Source organism: Lepisosteus oculatus, chromosome 9, assembly GCF_040954835.1.
Source record: "Lepisosteus oculatus isolate fLepOcu1 chromosome 9, fLepOcu1.hap2, whole genome shotgun sequence".
NCBI classification, from domain to species: domain Eukaryota; kingdom Metazoa; phylum Chordata; class Actinopteri; order Semionotiformes; family Lepisosteidae; genus Lepisosteus; species Lepisosteus oculatus.
The window spans coordinates 46,662,270-46,679,606 of record NC_090704.1 but is presented as its reverse complement, the minus strand read 5'-3'; the positions used below and the strand labels follow the sequence as shown (position 1 = coordinate 46,679,606).

The window sequence follows — 17,337 nt, the reverse complement described above, 5'->3', positions numbered from 1 at the left end:
CAAAACCCACTTAACAACCTTTGCATTTAAATTCGTCATGCTTCTAGTGCTTTTGCGTGGAGCAGGACACGTCAAACACGTCTTACTTTTTGCTCGCGTTCGGGACAAATTTGGTCCGGCTTGTAGGCAGTAATAATTTGGAATTATACTGAAAATGATAGGGAATTGTGCCGCTGACGGGTTGTTGACCGACCCCTTTGTAGTGAAAATCAAATTGCACCCATAAACATACATCTTTATTAATCCCCGTTCTTTTCCAAATTATTCTTTTTTGTGTACTACTGTGTATCGACTGCGCCCAGGCCGCGGCAAGGCGCGAACTGTCACCTCTGACATGAAAATGATAAACGCCAGTAAATGTATTTCCCTAAGTTCTTCGTTATATAAGAGTCGCCTAGCAGCGCGTATTTCACTTCCCCTCGTCCACCGCCGTGTTTCTGAGTGCGCAGGCGTGGGGACCCGAGAGCTCAGCCCTCGGCCGGCAGGCTGTCCGGGGCAGGAGCGCAGAGCGGGGCGCCTCTCCGCCAGGGGTGTCTGGATGACCAGCGCGGCTCGGCAGTACACGACTGAGTTAGAGACAGGGAATGGTCTGGTTTTCTACAGTTCACTCAGCCAAGATCCGACAATCCTGGAACGGTATACCGCGGGGGAATATTTCTTCAAGGCTATCAGCTCATTACTTAAATACATACTTCTTATACCCGCTTTAAATTATACTGTTTGAAGAGGAAACGTTTTTCGAATTCAGCGCGTTTACCAGGAAAAGCCCGTTGAATGCATTGCACTGTAACGTGTCGCGGCAAAGGTAGACCGAAGTTCTCCCGACGCGGCGGCGGCGGGGGGGAGAGATTTGATAAGGAAGAAATATTTTGACGACCATGGCCAACCGGGACCGAAACAAGAAAATCCTCCTGGAGCTGGTGAAGCAGCCGGACAACAGCACCTGCGCAGACTGCGGAGCGCCAGGTGAGTGACGCGCAGCGCACCTGCACGGCCCTGGACGTGCGGCTCGGGTTTACCTTTCCGAAGACAAGCAGAAATAGTCACGGCTCACGGCCATAGCGCGCTTACACAGAGTGTGTTCTGATTTGCGGGGCTGTTGAGTCCGGGACCGTAGTGATTATCCCGCAGCGCTGAGTTACCACACAAACATGAATCTTGCTTCTCGTAGTCTTTCACCGCTTCTAGCTGAAGACACTTCTCGGTGGCACAGTGAACTGGGCACCAGTGGTTAATACTGGAGGGGTTAAACTCTGGCGGCTGGCAAGTTTTTCTGATTGTGCCCTGTAGAAATGGGGCAGACAGATGGTTTGAGCTGCAGGACACAGGAATGGACCCCGTGTGAGCGGTATTGCGGGAACTTTTTATTTTGTTATGAAGAAAAGTCTTAAATCTGGATGTTTCCCCCTTAACGTGCTGGCAAAAACAAAAGGCTGAAGGGTTCGGGTAGAATAGCTCAGCTGTCGGGGAGCATCCCCCCTGGAGGGATAATGACTCGGTGTCCAGCAGAGAGCGCAGCTCCACACGGCAGGACGCGCAATTTCCCCGCGTGTCCGCAGGTCCTCCCCAGCGCGCAGTGAAACGAGGAACCTGAAGGTGCTGACGAGAAACTTTCACTCCGAGCCGAGGCGACGTCTCCTGATGCTTGTGTTCTGTTTTTTTTTCTTTATGCAAATAAACACCGAGTGAGTTACGACGTGTCACCAATGGGCGTTAAGCGTTTGAATGAACCTTTTTTTTTTAAAAAGGAGAATTTTCTAGATTGTTGCGCTCTTCAGTGGCTGATGCATTTTTTTAGAATCACGTGTTCCTTAATTATCTTAATTATTTCATTTTCTTATTCTTGTAAGAAGTGACTTGATTGGTACAGTTAAGAACTAGGAACCTGCCTCCGACACACCCTGAGAAGGCAGACCCGGTGTGTAGTTTCCTCAAAGCTGAGAATGTGTGGGGGGCGGGGTGGGCTAGGGGGGTAGTCCTGAGTTCCCATTCCCCTTTTTCTGCGGAGGAAGGAGGAACGGGCAGCGAGTGGGCTGGGGGGCGCAGAAATTGCACGGAACTCATTCAGGCTCCTCTCCACGGAAATCTTCAGTAAAAGGCGAAAGATGTGGAGGAGATGAAAGCCGCAGCAGTAACCCCCCCCCCAAGGAGGAGCGGTGAGGATGATGAGCTCAGGGGGTCTGGGGGGTACGGGGAGAGGTCCCGGGTTCCAGAGGAGGCTGGGCTGCAGTGTCCTCATTAACGAGCCGCCCGAATCGCAGGTCTGAGCAGCCAGTCTGGGTCGGGGGGGACGTGAGCCGGACGAGAGCGCTGGCCGGGGATCTGATCAGGCTTGCACAAGGTGGAGGTCTGAGGCTGCGGCCGCGGGAGACTCGCCTCGCCTTTCCACAGTCCCAGCCGGAGCCCCGCCTGCTGCCCCTTGCTCAGCGAGCCTGAGGGAACGGCTGCCCTCCTCAGGGGAGCAGCCCCAGCCCCCCGTCTGCGGCTACACGACCTGCTACCCTGCTGCTCCGCCCACACACCGGCGAGTCTGGGCCGCTCGTTTCCTTCAGCAGCTCAGAGTCGGGACTGTGGTCCCAGTGAAGAGCCCAGCCTCACGCTAGAGGAAACCAGCCAGGCCAGCCTGGGGCTGCTGCCGTCTCCGCAGCGCGAGAGTAACGTCTCTCCCCGTCTCCTCCGCCCCCCACAGAGCCGGACTGGGCGTCCTACAGCCTGGGCATCTTCATCTGCCTGAACTGCTCCGGGACTCACCGCAACCTGTCGGGGGTCAGCAAGGTCAAGTCCATCCGCCTGGACTTCTGGGACGACGAGCTGGTGGAGGTACCGGTCCAGGTGTCCAGGTCCGGGGGGAGGGGTCCAGTCACGGCCGTGGGTCTGTAACCCATCTGTAGGGGCCGCACGTCCTGACCTTATTCAGAGAAAACTCCAGATTCAAGCAGTTGCGAGATTTCTTATTGATTTCTTCCGGCAACAGTGGAGCAGACCGAACCGCTGTGCAGCGGGAGTCTGCCCCCTCTCTCGCCTCCCTTAGAGCAACCTGCTTGAGCCAGGAAACACGTTGTCGGCCCCCGTTTCTCTGATGCGCTCCTCTCCCTCTCGTCCGAAACTGCAGTTCATGAAGGCCAGCGGCAACGCGGTGGCCAGGGCCAGGTACGAGAGAGCCGTGCCCCTCTTCTACTACCGGCCCCTGCAGAGCGACTGCGCGTGAGTACACATGGGGGGCGCGCTCTCGTCACACCGCCAGCGTCTGAGCATTTCGCTTCCTGATGAAACCCCACAGGGGTTCGTTCACACAGCCGCCAGCACACATCATCATATCAGTGCAGACCCATTGAGGAAAGAAACAGCTTTTCATGACGCAACGAGGCAAGATGCTGCCTTTAAAACTCCCTGTTTTGCATGTATAGAAGGTCAATAGCTCTGTCCTTGAATTGAGTTGTTCGCCTTTCAGGTGAATCAGACAAGAGCTTTACTTTAACAGAGCCACTGGAGAGAGCACTTCTGTTGATGAAATGAGAGGAAATAATGAGGAGTCAATTAGGGCAGTTGCAGTGGGAAGTGCTGAAGGGAGCTGCCTAAGAGGCTTCAGTCCTGGCAGTGGGGAGTTTAACGTGCTCTTGGGCTCAAGCCCCGTCAGATGGATCTGTGACAAAGGCTCTTCTGGGCTGGCCGACAACACGCTGGAGTCAAGAGAGAGCTGGGTGAATCCCACTAAAGAGTTTCATTTTTTGCTTAATCAGCTGAAATAAAAAACGTTCCTCATCAGATTGCGTCAGTAAAGAAATGCAACTCTGCAGTTGTGGTGTCATTTAGGGAAGCAGAAGAACAATGACCCAGAATGCCAGCACAGAAGCAGAGGAAGAAAAGCCTTTCCAGTGGGTAGAGTTACAGAAAGAGCCCTGATAAAAATAGAGCGAGCAGTTCCCTTCACAGAAGGAGAAACACGAAGGATCTGTTCTCGCTGAGTCTGAGCACACTCTGCACAGATATTCCTTCACCCTGCAAGTGAAATATTCGATATTCTAATCAGATAAGATCACTTTATCGGCCATATACAATTTCTTATATTAGGAATTTGTCTTTTTGCACCAGTAAGGCAATGGGAAAGCATATTAAAATATAGAGAATTCATGCAAAACAACAACCAGATCAAAATGCTCACCTCGGCTTCTGTGTGCGTTTGTTGCTCTGGGCCTGGGGCTGCGGAGCTCACGGCGTGTTTCTCTACAGGGTGCTGAGGGAGCAGTGGATCAGGGCCAAGTACGAGCGCAGAGAGTTCACCGGAGACGAGGTGACGCGCCAGGAGACCTACGGCTCTGGTAAAGCCTCTTCCTGCCTGTGTCTGTAGCTTTACTCCTCTTCCCCTGCAGCGCACAGCGGCTCCAGGCCAGCTGCTGCCTCTTCAGGTCGTAGGGAGCCCCCGACCGGGGCTCCTGCAGTGCCGTGTGGTGAACAGCGCATTAAAATGTGTGTATGCATCCTGGTCAAGTTCTGTGAGTGTCCACTTGTCTTCTCCTGAGATTGTACTCACGGAATTGGACTCAGCCTGGAGCTCTGAGACCACATGATGCATGCTTCAGAAGAAGAAGGATTGTTGAATCTGTTCTGTGTTTTTTTTTGGTTTGTTTCTCCAGGCTCCTATGAAGGAGTCCTTTGGAAAAAGGGGAAGGACAATGGGCAGTTTTTAAAACGAAAATTTATCCTGTCTGAAAGCGATTTTACCTTGAAGTACTACACCAAGGAAGAAGTGAGTAAAGCCGTTGTGAGCCTGCAGAGGGAGGGGCTGTAGCTCGTGGTAGGCCTGCAGCCGGGGGAGCCTGACTCTAGGGACCTGAGCAGAGAGCAGGAGAGCACAGTGACATCACGCTCAGGAACAGAGAGGGGCACTGGAGCTTGATGCAAGCTCTCAGAATCCACTGCAAAACAAACCACCTGCACGGCAAATACCTGCAGGAATACTGTACGTACCTGCAGCTGTGAGCCCGTTCACTGGATCAGACGTGCAGCCAGTTTGGTGCAAGAAATTCTCTCCATCTGTATCCGCAGGGTGTTTCAGAGGTGCTGTCCAGCAGTGTGCTGAGCTGGGCCCTAATTTGCCATGTCAGTTTAGTAGACTAACCAACGCACCACTGGATAAACAAAGGATACTTCAACGGTGTGACGAATTGTATCTTTTATTAGCTACAGGAAAAATATTCAATCCAAGCTGCAGATACGTACAGTGAAAATAGCTTCAGTTGCGCAATGAGGATGTTGCATGTTAAAAAAGCGAAAGTCCTTCACTGTAAAAATGTCCATCCATCCATTTTCTCAGCACTTTATCCAGTTCGGGGTCGCAGGGGAGCTGGAGCCTATCCCAGCAAGCAAAGGGCACAAAGCAGGATTCACCCTGGATGGGACACCAGTCCGTCGCAGGGCACACACGGACACAGACACACGCACACTGATACACGTGAAGAATAGAATGACCTGATGTGGTTGGTGAGCTCGGGTGGCAAGGTTTGAGTGCCAAGCTCCGGAGAGCAGGTCTGCTCCCTGCTGTTGCTCTGGCTTTAGGAGCTGCAGGAGTTCCTGTCTGCAGGAGCTGCACTCTCTACCCCTCAAGGCCTCACTGACAGGAGTCTTTGTTTCCTCTAGTCCAAGGGTCCTAAAGCCATCATCTACATCAAGGACTTGAACGCCACCTTCCAGCCGGACAAAATCGGTCACGCCCACGGACTGCAGCTCACTTACCTGCAGGACGAGCACACCCGAAATATATTTGTGTACCACAACGACGCTCAGGTAGAAGCACTTCCTGCTCTGGGCCGGGTCTGGGCCAGGTCTGGGCGGGGTCTGGGCCGTGAAGCCCCTGTGAGTGGTGCAGCAGACAGCAGGGCACAGTGCCTCTGGGGCTGAGCCTGCACCGTCAGCGGTGAGCGCAGCCTCTCTCCTGCCCCCTGCTGGAGCTGTGGGTTTTGCAGCGGGAGAGTCTGTGAATGAGCTGAGGTGCACCTTCGGATGTTTGGAAAACATCTTCACCTGCCCTGGACCTGTAAGGGGGGGAGGTGGTTTTTTACTCTGAGGCAGGGGAAGTAAAGGAAGTAAAGGCGCCCTGGTGGAGAATCTCTGTGCTGCCTGGGGCTTTTGGTGGTGCCCAGGCCTGTGTGGAGATGTTAGTGCTCCTGCCAGTGTCCCGGGACAGTTGGTGCTGGTGGTCAAAGCTGAAAGCCAGTGGGGCAGGTTACTGGTGCAGTCTGGTATCTTGGCAGGTGGATCACTATAGTCCTTCAGTCTGTCTGCCAAGTGGGGGGTGGGGGGGTGGACAGGCTCCAGTTTCCCAAAAGGACAAGCTGTCTTTTGCATCTCTTTTAAAACTGAGAATAAACGGCTATCTGGCCAGTAGCCCTTCATCTCTCCGTTTTAAAGTTGAGGGTCTGAACATGAAAACCCTTTCTCCTGCTCCAGGAGATCGTGAACTGGTTCAATGCCATCCGAGCCTCCCGCTTCTCCTACCTGAAGATGGCGTTCCCCACCACCAGCAGCAGTGAGGTGAGGAGGGCTGTGGGGGGGCTGTGGGGGGGCCGAGCAGAGTTTGGGTGAAGCCATGTGAGGCTCCACTGTGACAGCGAGGCTGCAGTAACATCTCTACAGCTGTTTCTCATCAGTGTCACCAGCAGTGTTGCACACTGCCTTTCTTGCCCTCATGCAGAGAGTGAGATGTGAAAAGAACCCCAAAACGCAAAACGTGCACAGTAGCCCACAGAACCATGTTAATATTTTTTTTTTTACTCATTTCATTTTTTCAGTTAAAGGGTTTTGTTTTAAAATCAGATGAGTTTTAGAAAAGTTTTTTTCAGAATGATGCTCAGTCAGCCCATCACAACTGTATTAACCAGGAAACGAATTTTAACAACAATTTTGAGCCACTTCATCTCTCTGCCAGTTCTCAGTAAGTGTGTTTGTGCTTGCGACTTCCTGTGGCCACTCAGAAATTTGATCAAATGTTGCTTCAGCCAAAGAAGTTCTGCTTGTTTATATTTAGATACAGACCCTGAGCTGAGTTGGTTTATTCATCACCACAACATTTCTGTTTTTAACCTGCATTAAGAATCGCATTTGTGTTTATTTCCGAGAATCTGTTAAAGAAAACACTTTGCTTTCTTCACGGTCTGTCTCTGCCTCCAGCTGCTGCCCTGGGTCACCCGCAGCTTTTTGAAAGAAGGTTACATGGAGAAAACCGGCCCGATGGTATGTGATCTCCGAACGGATCAGTGTTCGGTCCGCCCTGGAAAGATGCCGACTACAGCCCTCAGTTCCAGAATATTTCAGATTTCTCTCATCTGTCTTTCTGTCTCATGAAGGAATCGTTTTGTTAAAACAGAATCTGTTTCCATGACTTTAAGCTCTCACAGATACTGTTGCAGTTTGCGAATGGGGGGACATCCTGAATAATGTCTCTGGGCCCTCAGCCCTGGCCGGTGAGACACCTGGTCAGTCTGCGGGCCAGTGAGATGACCGGTCACTCAGTGAGATAGTGTGACTGGTCAGTCTGCGGGCCAGTGAGATAGTGTAACCGGTCAGTCTGCGGGCCAGTGAGATGACCGGTCACTCAGTGAGATAGTGTAACTGGTCAGTCTGCGGGCCAGTGAGATAGTGTGACTGGTCAGTGTGCGGGCCAGTGAGATGACCGGTCACTCAGTGAGATAGTGTAACTGGTCAGTCTGCGGACCAGTGAGATGACCGGTCACTCAGTGAGATGGTGTGACTGGTCAGTGTGCGGGCCAGTGAGATAGTGTGACTGGTCAGTCTGCGGGTCAGTGAGATGACCGGTCACTCAGTGAGATAGTGTAACTGGTCAGTCTGTGGGCCAGTGAGATAGTGTGACTGGTCAGTGTGCGGGCCAGTGAGATGACCGGTCACTCAGTGAGATAGTGTAACTGGTCAGTCTGCGGACCAGTGAGATGACCGGTCACTCATTGAGATGGTGTGACTGGTCAGTGTGCGGGCCAGTGAGATAGTGTGACCGGTAAGTCTGCGGGCCAGTGAGATGACCGGTCACTCAGTGAGATAGTGTAACTGGTCAGTGTGCGGGCCAGTGAGATAGTGTGACTGGTCAGTCTGCGGGTCAGTGAGATGACCGGTCACTCAGTGAGATAGTGTGACTGGTCAGTGTGCGGGCCAGTGAGATAGTGTGACTGGTCAGTGTGCGGGCCAGTGAGATGACCGGTCACTCAGTGAGATAGTGTGACCGGTCAGTCTGCGGGCCAGTGAGATGACCGGTCACTCAGTGAGATAGTGTGACCGGTCAGTCTGCGGGCCAGTGAGATGACTGGCTGGTCTGTCACGTCGGTGACACAGCCAGTGTGCGGAGTGGAGTGACAGGACACTGCGGGGGTGAAAGGACTCTGCTGCCTCTCACAGTGCTGTGACTTCTGTGTCTCATAGCAAAGAGAGCCGTTCAAGAAGAGGTGGTTCATCCTGGACTGTCATAACAGGAAACTGCTCTACTTCAAAGGTCCTCTGGTGAGAGCTGCTTCTCTTGGTTTCCTCAGACACGGTAGGCAGCACACACCTCTGGGAGCTCAGCGAGAAAGACTGCAGCCAGGGTGCTTATTCTATACCCTGTCAGTAATCTGCTGTAGTCTCCTTCCTCCTTTAACTCATGATCAGCAAGACTAGCACAGAAGTCAAGGAGCTGGTGATATTTACTATTTCGTAAATAGTAGTAAGTATCTTTATTTACAGTTGAGGTGCTGATGATGCTTCCAGTTGTACAAACTGCAATCCGACAGAGGTGACAACATGCTGTCTGTGAGCAGTGTCTCCCTCCACAAGCCCACCTGTTTCTGTGTGCATCAGGACACAAGGGGACAATTGCTGCTTCACTGGCTTTAAAATGTGGGGATGATCCTTTTTCTGGATCAGAAAGGTGGGTGGGGCAGTTTTCAGTCCTTAAGAAGGTGTCAGCACTGCCCAGACTCAGAAAGTAGAGTGGAGTTTGTGCCCTTGGAGCACTCTTTTTGGTCGGGAGCTGTGTTTTTGCTAATCAGTCTTATCTGGGGTTTTTTGGACATTGTCTCTTTTCCTCCCTTGTTTCGCACCAGCTGTGTGAATTGCTTCTGGAACTTTCTCAGCCCCTGTCCTCCAGACCCCAGTCTGCCCCAGATTCACAAGGGCTGCAGTCAGTCGCAGAGCCTCTTCAGCCTGAATCGATTTTTTTAAACACTGTAGCCAGTGGAACCTAAGATCCCTGTTCGGGGCACTTTGTTTCGGACACCCACAGCTCTGCGACTCACGAAGCGCCTCCAGGCGAATCGTACTCCTGTGCCGGGGCTGCTGCGGAATAATCAGGTGTGCTCCTCTGTTCTCTCCTGTCCTCCCCCGGGCGCCCTGCCGCGCTCAGGACGCCCTGGAGCTGGGAGCGGTTTTCCTCGGCACGGAGCAACACGGCTACGGGGTGCAGCAGACCCAGCCCCGGGGCGCACGGGGCAACAAGTGGAAGCATGGCATCGCCGTGGAGACGCCGGACCGGCAGTTCCTGTTCATGTGTGAGAACGAGCGGGACCAGAGGGAGTGGCTGGAGGCGCTGCGGCAGGTCATCGCTCGGCCCATGTTACCGCAGGACTACACCAGTGAGCACCGCCCCCGGCACCCCGACACTCCGACACGCTACCGCCTGCGCCCCGACACCCTGACACTCCGGCACGCTACCGCCTGCGCCCTGACACCTCGACACAATCGCACCACATACAGTATGTAGGCTTTAAATCGGCCGTTTTCCATGTTCCGCAGCGGAAGCCAACGTGAGGCGGAGGAGATGACGGGAAACAGGAAGGACGGGGGAAGATCTTGTTTTTCCCAAGAGGGCAGCTCTGCCCCTCTCGGGCGCGGCGGCGCGGGGCGAGCAGCGAGGCTGAAGAGGAGGCGCGCCTGGCACAGCGACCCCGGGCGCTGAAGATACTGGGAGAAAAGAGACTGGCGAAGCACGACTGTCTCCTGTCCTCCTGCTTGAGTCGCATGTGGTGTCAGAAATTCCTCCTCTCCCTGTGAGTGCAGGTCCAGGTCGATCCAGAGAACTGAGCTTCAGGCCGCGTCCTGGACAGCGGCGTCCCAGCGGACTTTAAAGACAACTGTCAAATAATCGATTTGTAAAGCAGGAATGTCCAGAGCCCAGTCCTGATGGATTTCAGGCCTCTTTTACCTGCTGAAGGGATAAGGGTGAATTAAATAGTTGAGTTGGGGGACTTAAGAACGCAGATTGGAACAAAAAACAGAAACATTGTGGCCCTTCAGGACTGGGCACCAGGCATCACTCTTCTACTGACTTGGAGCAATTTGGTTGTGATCAATTAAGTAATATTTTAAAATGCAGTAATATAGAAACATCGAGTACAAAATTCAAGGATTGGAGTTTGCTCAATTTAATTAACAAGTGTTCCTCATCTTTAAATTTAAGGGATTTAGGGGTCACCTGACTGGGGGCTCACTAAGACCGGGTGGAGACCCCAGTTCGAGAGTTGAAGTCATCAGCCCTGGGTCAGCTGAGCTAGACGGTCTCCCCGTTTTCAGGTCAGGCCAGCGGTCAGCTGCTTCACTGATACAGTTACTGTCAGCCCCGCCAGGGTACACTCCCGAACCCGGGTCTGGGATTCTCGGCCGTACCTGTGTTTAAAGGGCCGAGGGCTTTGTGGGTCCTGTGAAGGAAACCGACAGGACGCCCGTCTCTGTGCCTCTGTGTGTGAGGGTGTGAGGGTGTGAACTCACAGCTGGCAGCAGGCGGTCAGGGTGGGCCGGACACACCCGTGTCCTCTGCTGGAGCGGGAGCCCTCAGCACGATGGCAGCCGTAGTCTGAGAAGAGGAACACAGATCAGTTTATCGCTGATTTCAGTACTATGAAATGCTCTCTTGAATTAAAAAAAATAAATCTTAATGTTTCCACCTACATTTCCAATTAAGTGATGAGAATATGTATCAATGTTTTTCTTTTCTTCTTTTTGTTTTGTTTGCAATCTATTTAAATGTACAGGAGTGCTGTGTCTCCATAAAAAAATTCCCTCAGGGGACAATAAATATCTTATCTTATTCCAGAGTAAAAGCAGATGTACTGAAGCCTATTTAAAATACAATCTGAGATATATGCACACATTGTATATCTATACAACAAGAAATATGTTGATACAACAAACTTCAGCCTAGAAACAGGGACCCTGCAGGACCAGGACTGGACCCCCTGCAGACACACTGACCCTGCAGGACCAGGACTGGACCCCCTGCGGACACACTGACCCTGTGCAGGTCACAGACACTAGTTAATTGTTCACATTCAAGTGCTCATCCACAGATACTGGATAAAATCATAAACCAGACTCTGATTTTCACTTTAATATCAGTGCTGTGTCTGTTTGGAACCCAGAAACGGTTTAAGGTGAATTTCAAGTTGACACATATCATTAATATTGTAACGGTGCCCTCTTGTGTTCACGTTGAAAAAGAGAGCTGCCAAGCAAAGCTTTCCTTCTAGTTAAACTACAGTTCCCAGCAGCCAATAAAAAAAATATTTTGTCCAGCGTGGCCTGATGGGATATGTAGTTTTAATCATGGTTGCGAATATTTCCTGTGTTTTCGAGAGTGCAGGGTTAGAACAGTAGTCTGCTGCCTTGAGCAGAAGTTTCGGTTTCCCCACTGACAGTCCTCTGTTTGTGAGCCGCCATGGCATCGCATGAGAGCACCTACGACGATTTAACTGCCGAATTACAGTGCCTGATCTGTTACGAAATGCTCAGAGATCCCATCACAGCCACCTGCGGTAGCCACAACTACTGTATGGAGTGCATTGTCAAGTACTACACCGTCCCGTACACGAAGGAGAAATTCGGCTGCCCTGTCTGCAAAGATACGTTTCGACCCGATCACAAGCTCACGAAGAACGTAGCCATCTGCCGTATCGTCGAAACTCTTAAGAGGCGCAGTCCCGAAAAGCGCGATTCGTCCGCGTCTCCGAGGGATAGCGACCCGGATGGCCAGTGTCCGGCCTGCGGCAGCGGCGGCTCTGATGGCTGCCCGACCTGTCAGCCCCGAGAGTCCGGCAGCAGTGCGCCCCGGCTGGGCGAATCCTGCGCGCTGCACCGCCGGCCGTGCGAGTACCTGTGCCCGGGGCACGGCACGCTGCTGTGCGCCCTGTGCCGGCCGCAGCACCCGGACTGCGCGCTGGGGAGCATCGAGGAAGAGTTTGAGCGCAAGAAGGCAAGTGCAAGGTCCTCTTAGACACTTGTTTTTACTCTTTAATATAGTCAGTTGTACATTTGAGCAGCAGGAAACGTGCATCGAAGTTAAAACGCAGTATTCAATTACTTATTACGTGTATTGAACTTCAGCCTCGCCATGTTAACAAGTTAAATTATTACTGCATTCTGCTGCTGCACCTATTTGACTGGATCAAAAATCCCAGGAGCTTCACAACCGCGAAAGCCCGGGGTCAGACTGTTGTGTATGCGCGCCTTTCCGCCAGCCTATCTGGCTGATAGTATGATTTTCTCAAGCGCCTCATTCAAGTATTCAAAATCCTTAAAGGCACAGATAGACGAAGTTAACCCAGGGGACATCCTGGGGATCAACAGTGAAACACAGACCAGAGACACAAGTGCAAACCCTGCGAAAGAGCATTAAAATCTGAGAACAGGAGGCACTTCTTTACCTGAAGAGTGGTGGGAGTGTGGAACTAGCTCCCCAGCCATGTGTTTGAAGCTGATACCCTGGCTTTGTTCCTGGCACCAGTCAGCTACTAATTACCAAACGGGCCAGACGGGCCGGACTGCTCCTCTCATTAGTCACCCTTCCTGATGTTCCTTATTGAGGGCAGGGCGGTGGCTCTGGGGCTCAGGATCTGCGCCTGTGGCTGGAAGGTTGCCGGTTCGTTTCCCGTGGCCGGCAGAGGAATCCTACTCCGTTGGGCCCCTGAGCAAGGCCCTTCACCCCAGCTGCTCCAGGGGTGCTGTATAAATGACTGACCCTGCGCTCTGACCCCAGGCTTCTGTCCCTGTCTGTGTGTCTGTGTGTCTCATGGAGAGCAAGCTGGGGTTTGCGAAAAGACAAATTCCTAATGCAAGAAATTGAATTTGGCCAATAAAGTGATCTTATCTTATGGTCCTTCATTCATTGTCAAGTGTGTGTTTTCCAGGCCTGTCTGCAGAGAAGCCTGGAGACTGTGACATCAGAAATAGAACAAGTGGAGGAGATTCTTTCTGAAAGAGTTAAGAGCCGGAAGGAGATCTCAGTAAGTCTGTTCTCTTTCTTTGGCCTCTCCTGCAGTGTGGTCTTTATTTTATTTCTCTCTTTCAGCGATATTAATTGTGTTTGCAATGAATTTCGATGTTTTCTTGAAAGTCATCGTTAATGGTTTGCACAACTGCTAGTATTAGACATACACTATAAGTAGAGGAGTTTATTGCCATATGTACATCACATTTCTTATTCGCGCTGAACTCTCGGGACATAGACAGTGCAGCAGACAACACCACACAACGTAGACATCAAACACATAGTGAATATTAACAGAAAAAATGTGTTGTGGAGAACAGTAAACGTAGTAGTGAAAAAAACATGCAGAAAGTGCAGATGTGTGTTGAATCTGAGGCCCTGCAGTCAGCTGTTGAGGATGTGCACTGCAGTGGGATAGAAGCTGTTTTTAAGCCTGGTGTTTTGTAGGACTCTGCCTCAGGCATGAAGGACGCCCTCTGCAGGGGGTTCGGTGAATTGAAGAGGGCCATCGAGGCGGGAGAGCGCGAGGCCATGAATGTCTTAAACGCCAGACAGAAGGCAGCTGAGTGGAGGATAGGCAGCGCTGTAGCCCTCCTGGAGCAGAGACTGGGCTGGCTGAAGAACGCCAGATCCCAGATGGAGCAGGTGGACACCGGGAGCTGCTCTGCAGTGATACAGGTGTGATTGATCTGTCTTTCTGTAAGGGTCATTGCTGAACAGAAAGGTGTACATCATGGACATTCAACCTGGGCTCTTCCTGCCTAGTGACTGGCAGTGACTTTGTACAACCATTACTCTGCCCGCTGTCAGCTGAAAGGTTAAATTGCGTGGGCCAGTGGACAGGGGGCTGGAGGTGCGAGTTCTTGCTGTTGCTGTGAGTCGTGCTGTGGGCAGGGAAGGCCTGTTTGTCTCCTCTGGGGACTCCGGCCTTCAGAAGGTGCAGCACAGTGTTCTGATCTGTTCCTCTCCTCCCCGCAGGCTGACATCCCGCAGGTGGACACGGACGGCTGCCTGTCTCGCGAGGAGGGGGACGTGTCTCCGGACGAAGTCCGCATGGCAGCTGTGCTGGACGCAGTAGCTGAATTAAAGGAGGAGGCTGGAAAGAGATTAGACCAAGCCTTGAGCGTTTTACAGGTTAACCTTGGAGAAACTGCAGGTAGGCTTAGTTATTTAAAAAGCACTTTCTTCTCACATTGAAATGTATGGCCTTCTCTCCCCCTGCCCACATAAAATCAGACTCTTTGAAGGCAAGTCTCAAGATTTTCTTGTTTTTGACAAATTTGCACTAGTGCGTGTCTTGACTTCAGGCTGGAGTTGTGGAAAGGCGATAAGGTCTGTGGCTCCTTTAAAGCTCACTTTCAGGGCCAGCTGGTGAGATTTAGAGAAGGAGGCAGCTGCAATGTAAAAGCTGAAAGGCCTGTGAATATCTGTATTCCGCAGAGCATGGTGGAGCCGATGTGTCTCCCGAGGGGATGGAGCTGGAGACTGTGGGAGGGCAGGAGCAGTCGGAGGCTCTTTCCCAGAGTGAGTGACGCGCAGCAGGCAAACAGCCCCAATGCCCCCAGCCCAGGGGGCAAAATCTCCATTTTTTCAGAATTCCTGTTTGTATGTGTGTGAAGAAAAATATTGTCATGATTTCATCTAAAACTGCACAAAAACCATTTACAACATACTGTTACTTATCAAGTTTTATCTTGGGAGGTACAACTTCCTCCCAGTGGATTCATGTGTATCTATTGGAAAATCACTCAACTGTTACTGATGTTTCAGAATTCCCACTGTTCTGGACACATCTGCACTCGCTGTGTCTGTTCTAAACACGTCTGCACCCACTGTGTCTGCTCTGAAAGTCTGCACCCGCTGTGTCTGCTCTGAAAGTCTGCACCCGCTGTGTCTGCTCTGAAAGTCTGCACCCGCTGTGTCTGCTCTGAAAGTCTGCACCCACTGTGTCTGCTCTGAAAGTCTGCACCCGCTGTGTCTGCTCTGAAAGTCTGCACCCACTGTGTCTGCTCTGAAAGTCTGCACCCACTGTGTCTGCTCTGAAAGTCTGCACCCACTGTGTCTGCTCTGAAAGTCTGCACCCACTGTGTCTGCTCTGAAAGTCTGCACCCGCTGTGTCTGTCCTTCTGCTACAGTTGCCTGGAAGTAAGAGTAATCAGCATCGCTGCCTCTTCTCCCCCAGGTTTCCAGTTCCTCACCTTCGCTCCCGAGCTGGCTCACCGGGACCTGGTGTTCTCTGACAACTTCCGGAGCGTGACGGTGCAGAGACGCGGCCGGGCCTCTCCGGCCCGACGGGTCCGCTTCGAGGTGTGCCAGGCGCTGGGCGCGCAGGAGTTCCAGCAGGGGGAGCACTACTGGGAGGTGGACACAGGGCGCAGCAGCGGCTGGGCGGTGGGAGTGGCGTCCTCCCGCCTGGGCCCCAGCGAGAACCTCGGCCGGACTGCGCTGTCCTGGTGCCTGGAGTGGAGCAAGTCCCGCCTGTCCGTCTGGCACCGAAACACGGAGGAGCCCCTTAAACACGGCCAAGTCAGCAAAGTCAGGGTTCACCTTGACATGGGCCAGGGGCTGCTGTCCTTCTACAGCATGGCCGAAGGCGAGACCCTGCTGTTTTCGTACAAGGCCGAGTTCACAGAACCGGTGCGGCCCGCCTTCTGGCTGTTTGGGCTGCAGCAAGGGAACACTCTGAGCTTCGCTGGGCCTTGAGGCCCGAGAGGACGGATCCTGCTCTTGTGTGCTTCCGAGAAAAAAATGTATCAATTTGTGTCAAATACTTTGTTCACCCAGTGGCCCCCTGTGCTCCGCAGAGCACTGGAGTGATCATAGAGCCATGGAGGATTGTTAAGTACGAACATGAAGTATTTTCTCTATCTGTATTTTATTAATATGTTATTTTTAACTTTGTTTTCTGGTTGGGGGGTGATCTATCTTTCATCTCACCCTTCCAGGCAGCTGTAGAGGCAGCCCTGTGAAGGGTCCTGGGGGCAGAGACTGCAGTACCCTCTCGGCCCTGGTGGGGGTGCTGTCTATACAGGTAGGGGTGGAACAGTAATCCTGTTGCTCAGAGGTGCAGCTCACTCTTTGGAGGGGTTCCAGCATCATGAGCTTCATTTGTCTACCCTATAGCTCTCAGGTGCTGAATGTGTCAGGATTCCAGCAGTGCAGTGGTGCCAAGATGGAACATGTCCCAGGACAGCACAAGAGTCCATCAAAGAGCACACAGACACGCACACAACACACACAGAAAACATACAGATATGCACAAGACACACGCACACGGGGACAGTTATGACACAAGTTAACAGAGCCAGCTTGTCTTTGGAAGACAGGAGGATGCAGTGAAAGCAAATAAAACTCTTAATGGACACGTCAAAACAGCAAACACCAGAGGTTATTGATGGGTACTGGATCATATTTTATTAAGTGCCATTGGTAAAAGAGAACTCCTTTGTCAAATACATATACAGTACATTTTATAAGTTTGTTAAAAACATTGTGCTGCTCCATGTAGAAGGTATTTTAAGGGTTTATTCCCTGCTGAAAAGAGAAGAAAGGAAGGACAATGTTTTGGCTGTAGAGCCTTCTTCGGATGTGAGAGTTGTCTTTAAGAACACTGGCAGCACCAAGGTACAAGTAAAATATTTTTAAAAACCCGTGGACTAGCTCTTTTGTGTCCTTTTCACATTTTCACAATTTAAAGAAAGAGGGACCAGCAGGAACTTTAATATTCGCCCAGGCTGTCTAAATGTCTAAATGTTGCCTCAGATTTGAATCTGTTCGGTAAAATATAGTTTTCTCTCACTTCTTAAACTCATTTTCCCTTTAAAAGAATGAGCACAGGCCCGTACAGACGGGAGACAAGTGTGTGAAGGACGCTGGGATAGATTAGGAAAGTCCTGAATCAAGATCTTTTCCTGCCGCCAGACACTTTGATCTGAACCCAAACCAAAGATGTCAGAAGTCCAGATTGGACAACGCACGAGTTTTGTCTACTGACAACTTGATTACTGTACAGTGTTTCCTATAAGATAGCTTCTGAATGTGCAACCCCTCCAACAGACCCCAGTACAATACACAGTTGTGTTGCAACCAGTACTTTA

At 51.7% G+C, this 17,337-nt stretch overlaps 2 protein-coding genes across 5 annotated transcripts; both read left to right on the top strand.

The window, feature by feature from the left end:
- The first annotated feature begins 70 nt into the window (after positions 1 to 70).
- On the top strand, positions 71 to 11,078 carry adap2 (ArfGAP with dual PH domains 2). Of its 3 annotated transcripts, XM_069194660.1 has the most exons (11): positions 71 to 966; positions 2,690 to 2,820; positions 3,113 to 3,204; positions 4,231 to 4,319; positions 4,635 to 4,747; positions 5,638 to 5,784; positions 6,448 to 6,531; positions 7,168 to 7,230; positions 8,428 to 8,505; positions 9,386 to 9,614; positions 9,775 to 11,078. In XM_069194660.1, the coding sequence occupies exons 1-11, from the start codon at positions 879 to 881 to the stop codon at positions 9,801 to 9,803; spliced, it is 1,143 nt and encodes a 380-aa protein (XP_069050761.1). In that variant the 5' UTR covers positions 71 to 878; the 3' UTR covers positions 9,804 to 11,078. The 3 variants fall into 3 exon arrangements, with proteins under 3 accessions (XP_069050761.1, XP_069050762.1, XP_069050763.1); XM_069194661.1 differs by lacking the exon at positions 8,428 to 8,505; XM_069194662.1 differs by lacking the exon at positions 71 to 966 and having other exon boundaries at positions 2,775 to 2,840.
- Positions 11,079 to 11,578: 500 nt separating this feature from the next.
- LOC102687977 (E3 ubiquitin/ISG15 ligase TRIM25) lies at positions 11,579 to 16,890 on the top strand. 2 transcript variants are annotated; one of them, XR_011190527.1, is made up of 7 exons: positions 11,579 to 12,226; positions 13,161 to 13,256; positions 13,688 to 13,918; positions 14,219 to 14,396; positions 14,681 to 14,764; positions 15,423 to 16,082; positions 16,186 to 16,890. XR_011190527.1 is itself a non-coding variant. In XM_069194658.1 (6 exons), the coding sequence occupies exons 1-6, from the start codon at positions 11,693 to 11,695 to the stop codon at positions 15,941 to 15,943; spliced, it is 1,644 nt and encodes a 547-aa protein (XP_069050759.1). In that variant the 5' UTR covers positions 11,579 to 11,692; the 3' UTR covers positions 15,944 to 16,890. The 2 variants fall into 2 exon arrangements, 1 of the variants encoding a protein (XP_069050759.1); XM_069194658.1 differs by having other exon boundaries at positions 15,423 to 16,890.
- Positions 16,891 to 17,337: the final 447 nt, after the last annotated feature.

What these genes read in the sequence shown, in the direction of transcription:
- LOC102687977 (XM_069194658.1), top strand. Translation starts at nt 11,693, where the DNA reads ATGGCATCGCATGAGAGCACCTACGACGATTTAACTGCCGAATTACAG. An exon ending in AGAGCCGGAAGGAGATCTCA is followed by an intron (nt 13,257 to 13,687) that starts GTAAGTCTGTTC and finishes GGTGTTTTGTAG; the next exon opens with GACTCTGCCTCAGGCATGAA. An exon ending in GCTGCTCTGCAGTGATACAG is followed by an intron (nt 13,919 to 14,218) that starts GTGTGATTGATC and finishes TCCTCCCCGCAG; the next exon opens with GCTGACATCCCGCAGGTGGA.
- adap2 (XM_069194660.1), top strand. Translation starts at nt 879, where the DNA reads ATGGCCAACCGGGACCGAAACAAGAAAATCCTCCTGGAGCTGGTGAAG. An exon ending in CCAGGAGACCTACGGCTCTG is followed by an intron (nt 4,320 to 4,634) that starts GTAAAGCCTCTT and finishes TTGTTTCTCCAG; the next exon opens with GCTCCTATGAAGGAGTCCTT. An exon ending in TCTACTTCAAAGGTCCTCTG is followed by an intron (nt 8,506 to 9,385) that starts GTGAGAGCTGCT and finishes TGCCGCGCTCAG; the next exon opens with GACGCCCTGGAGCTGGGAGC.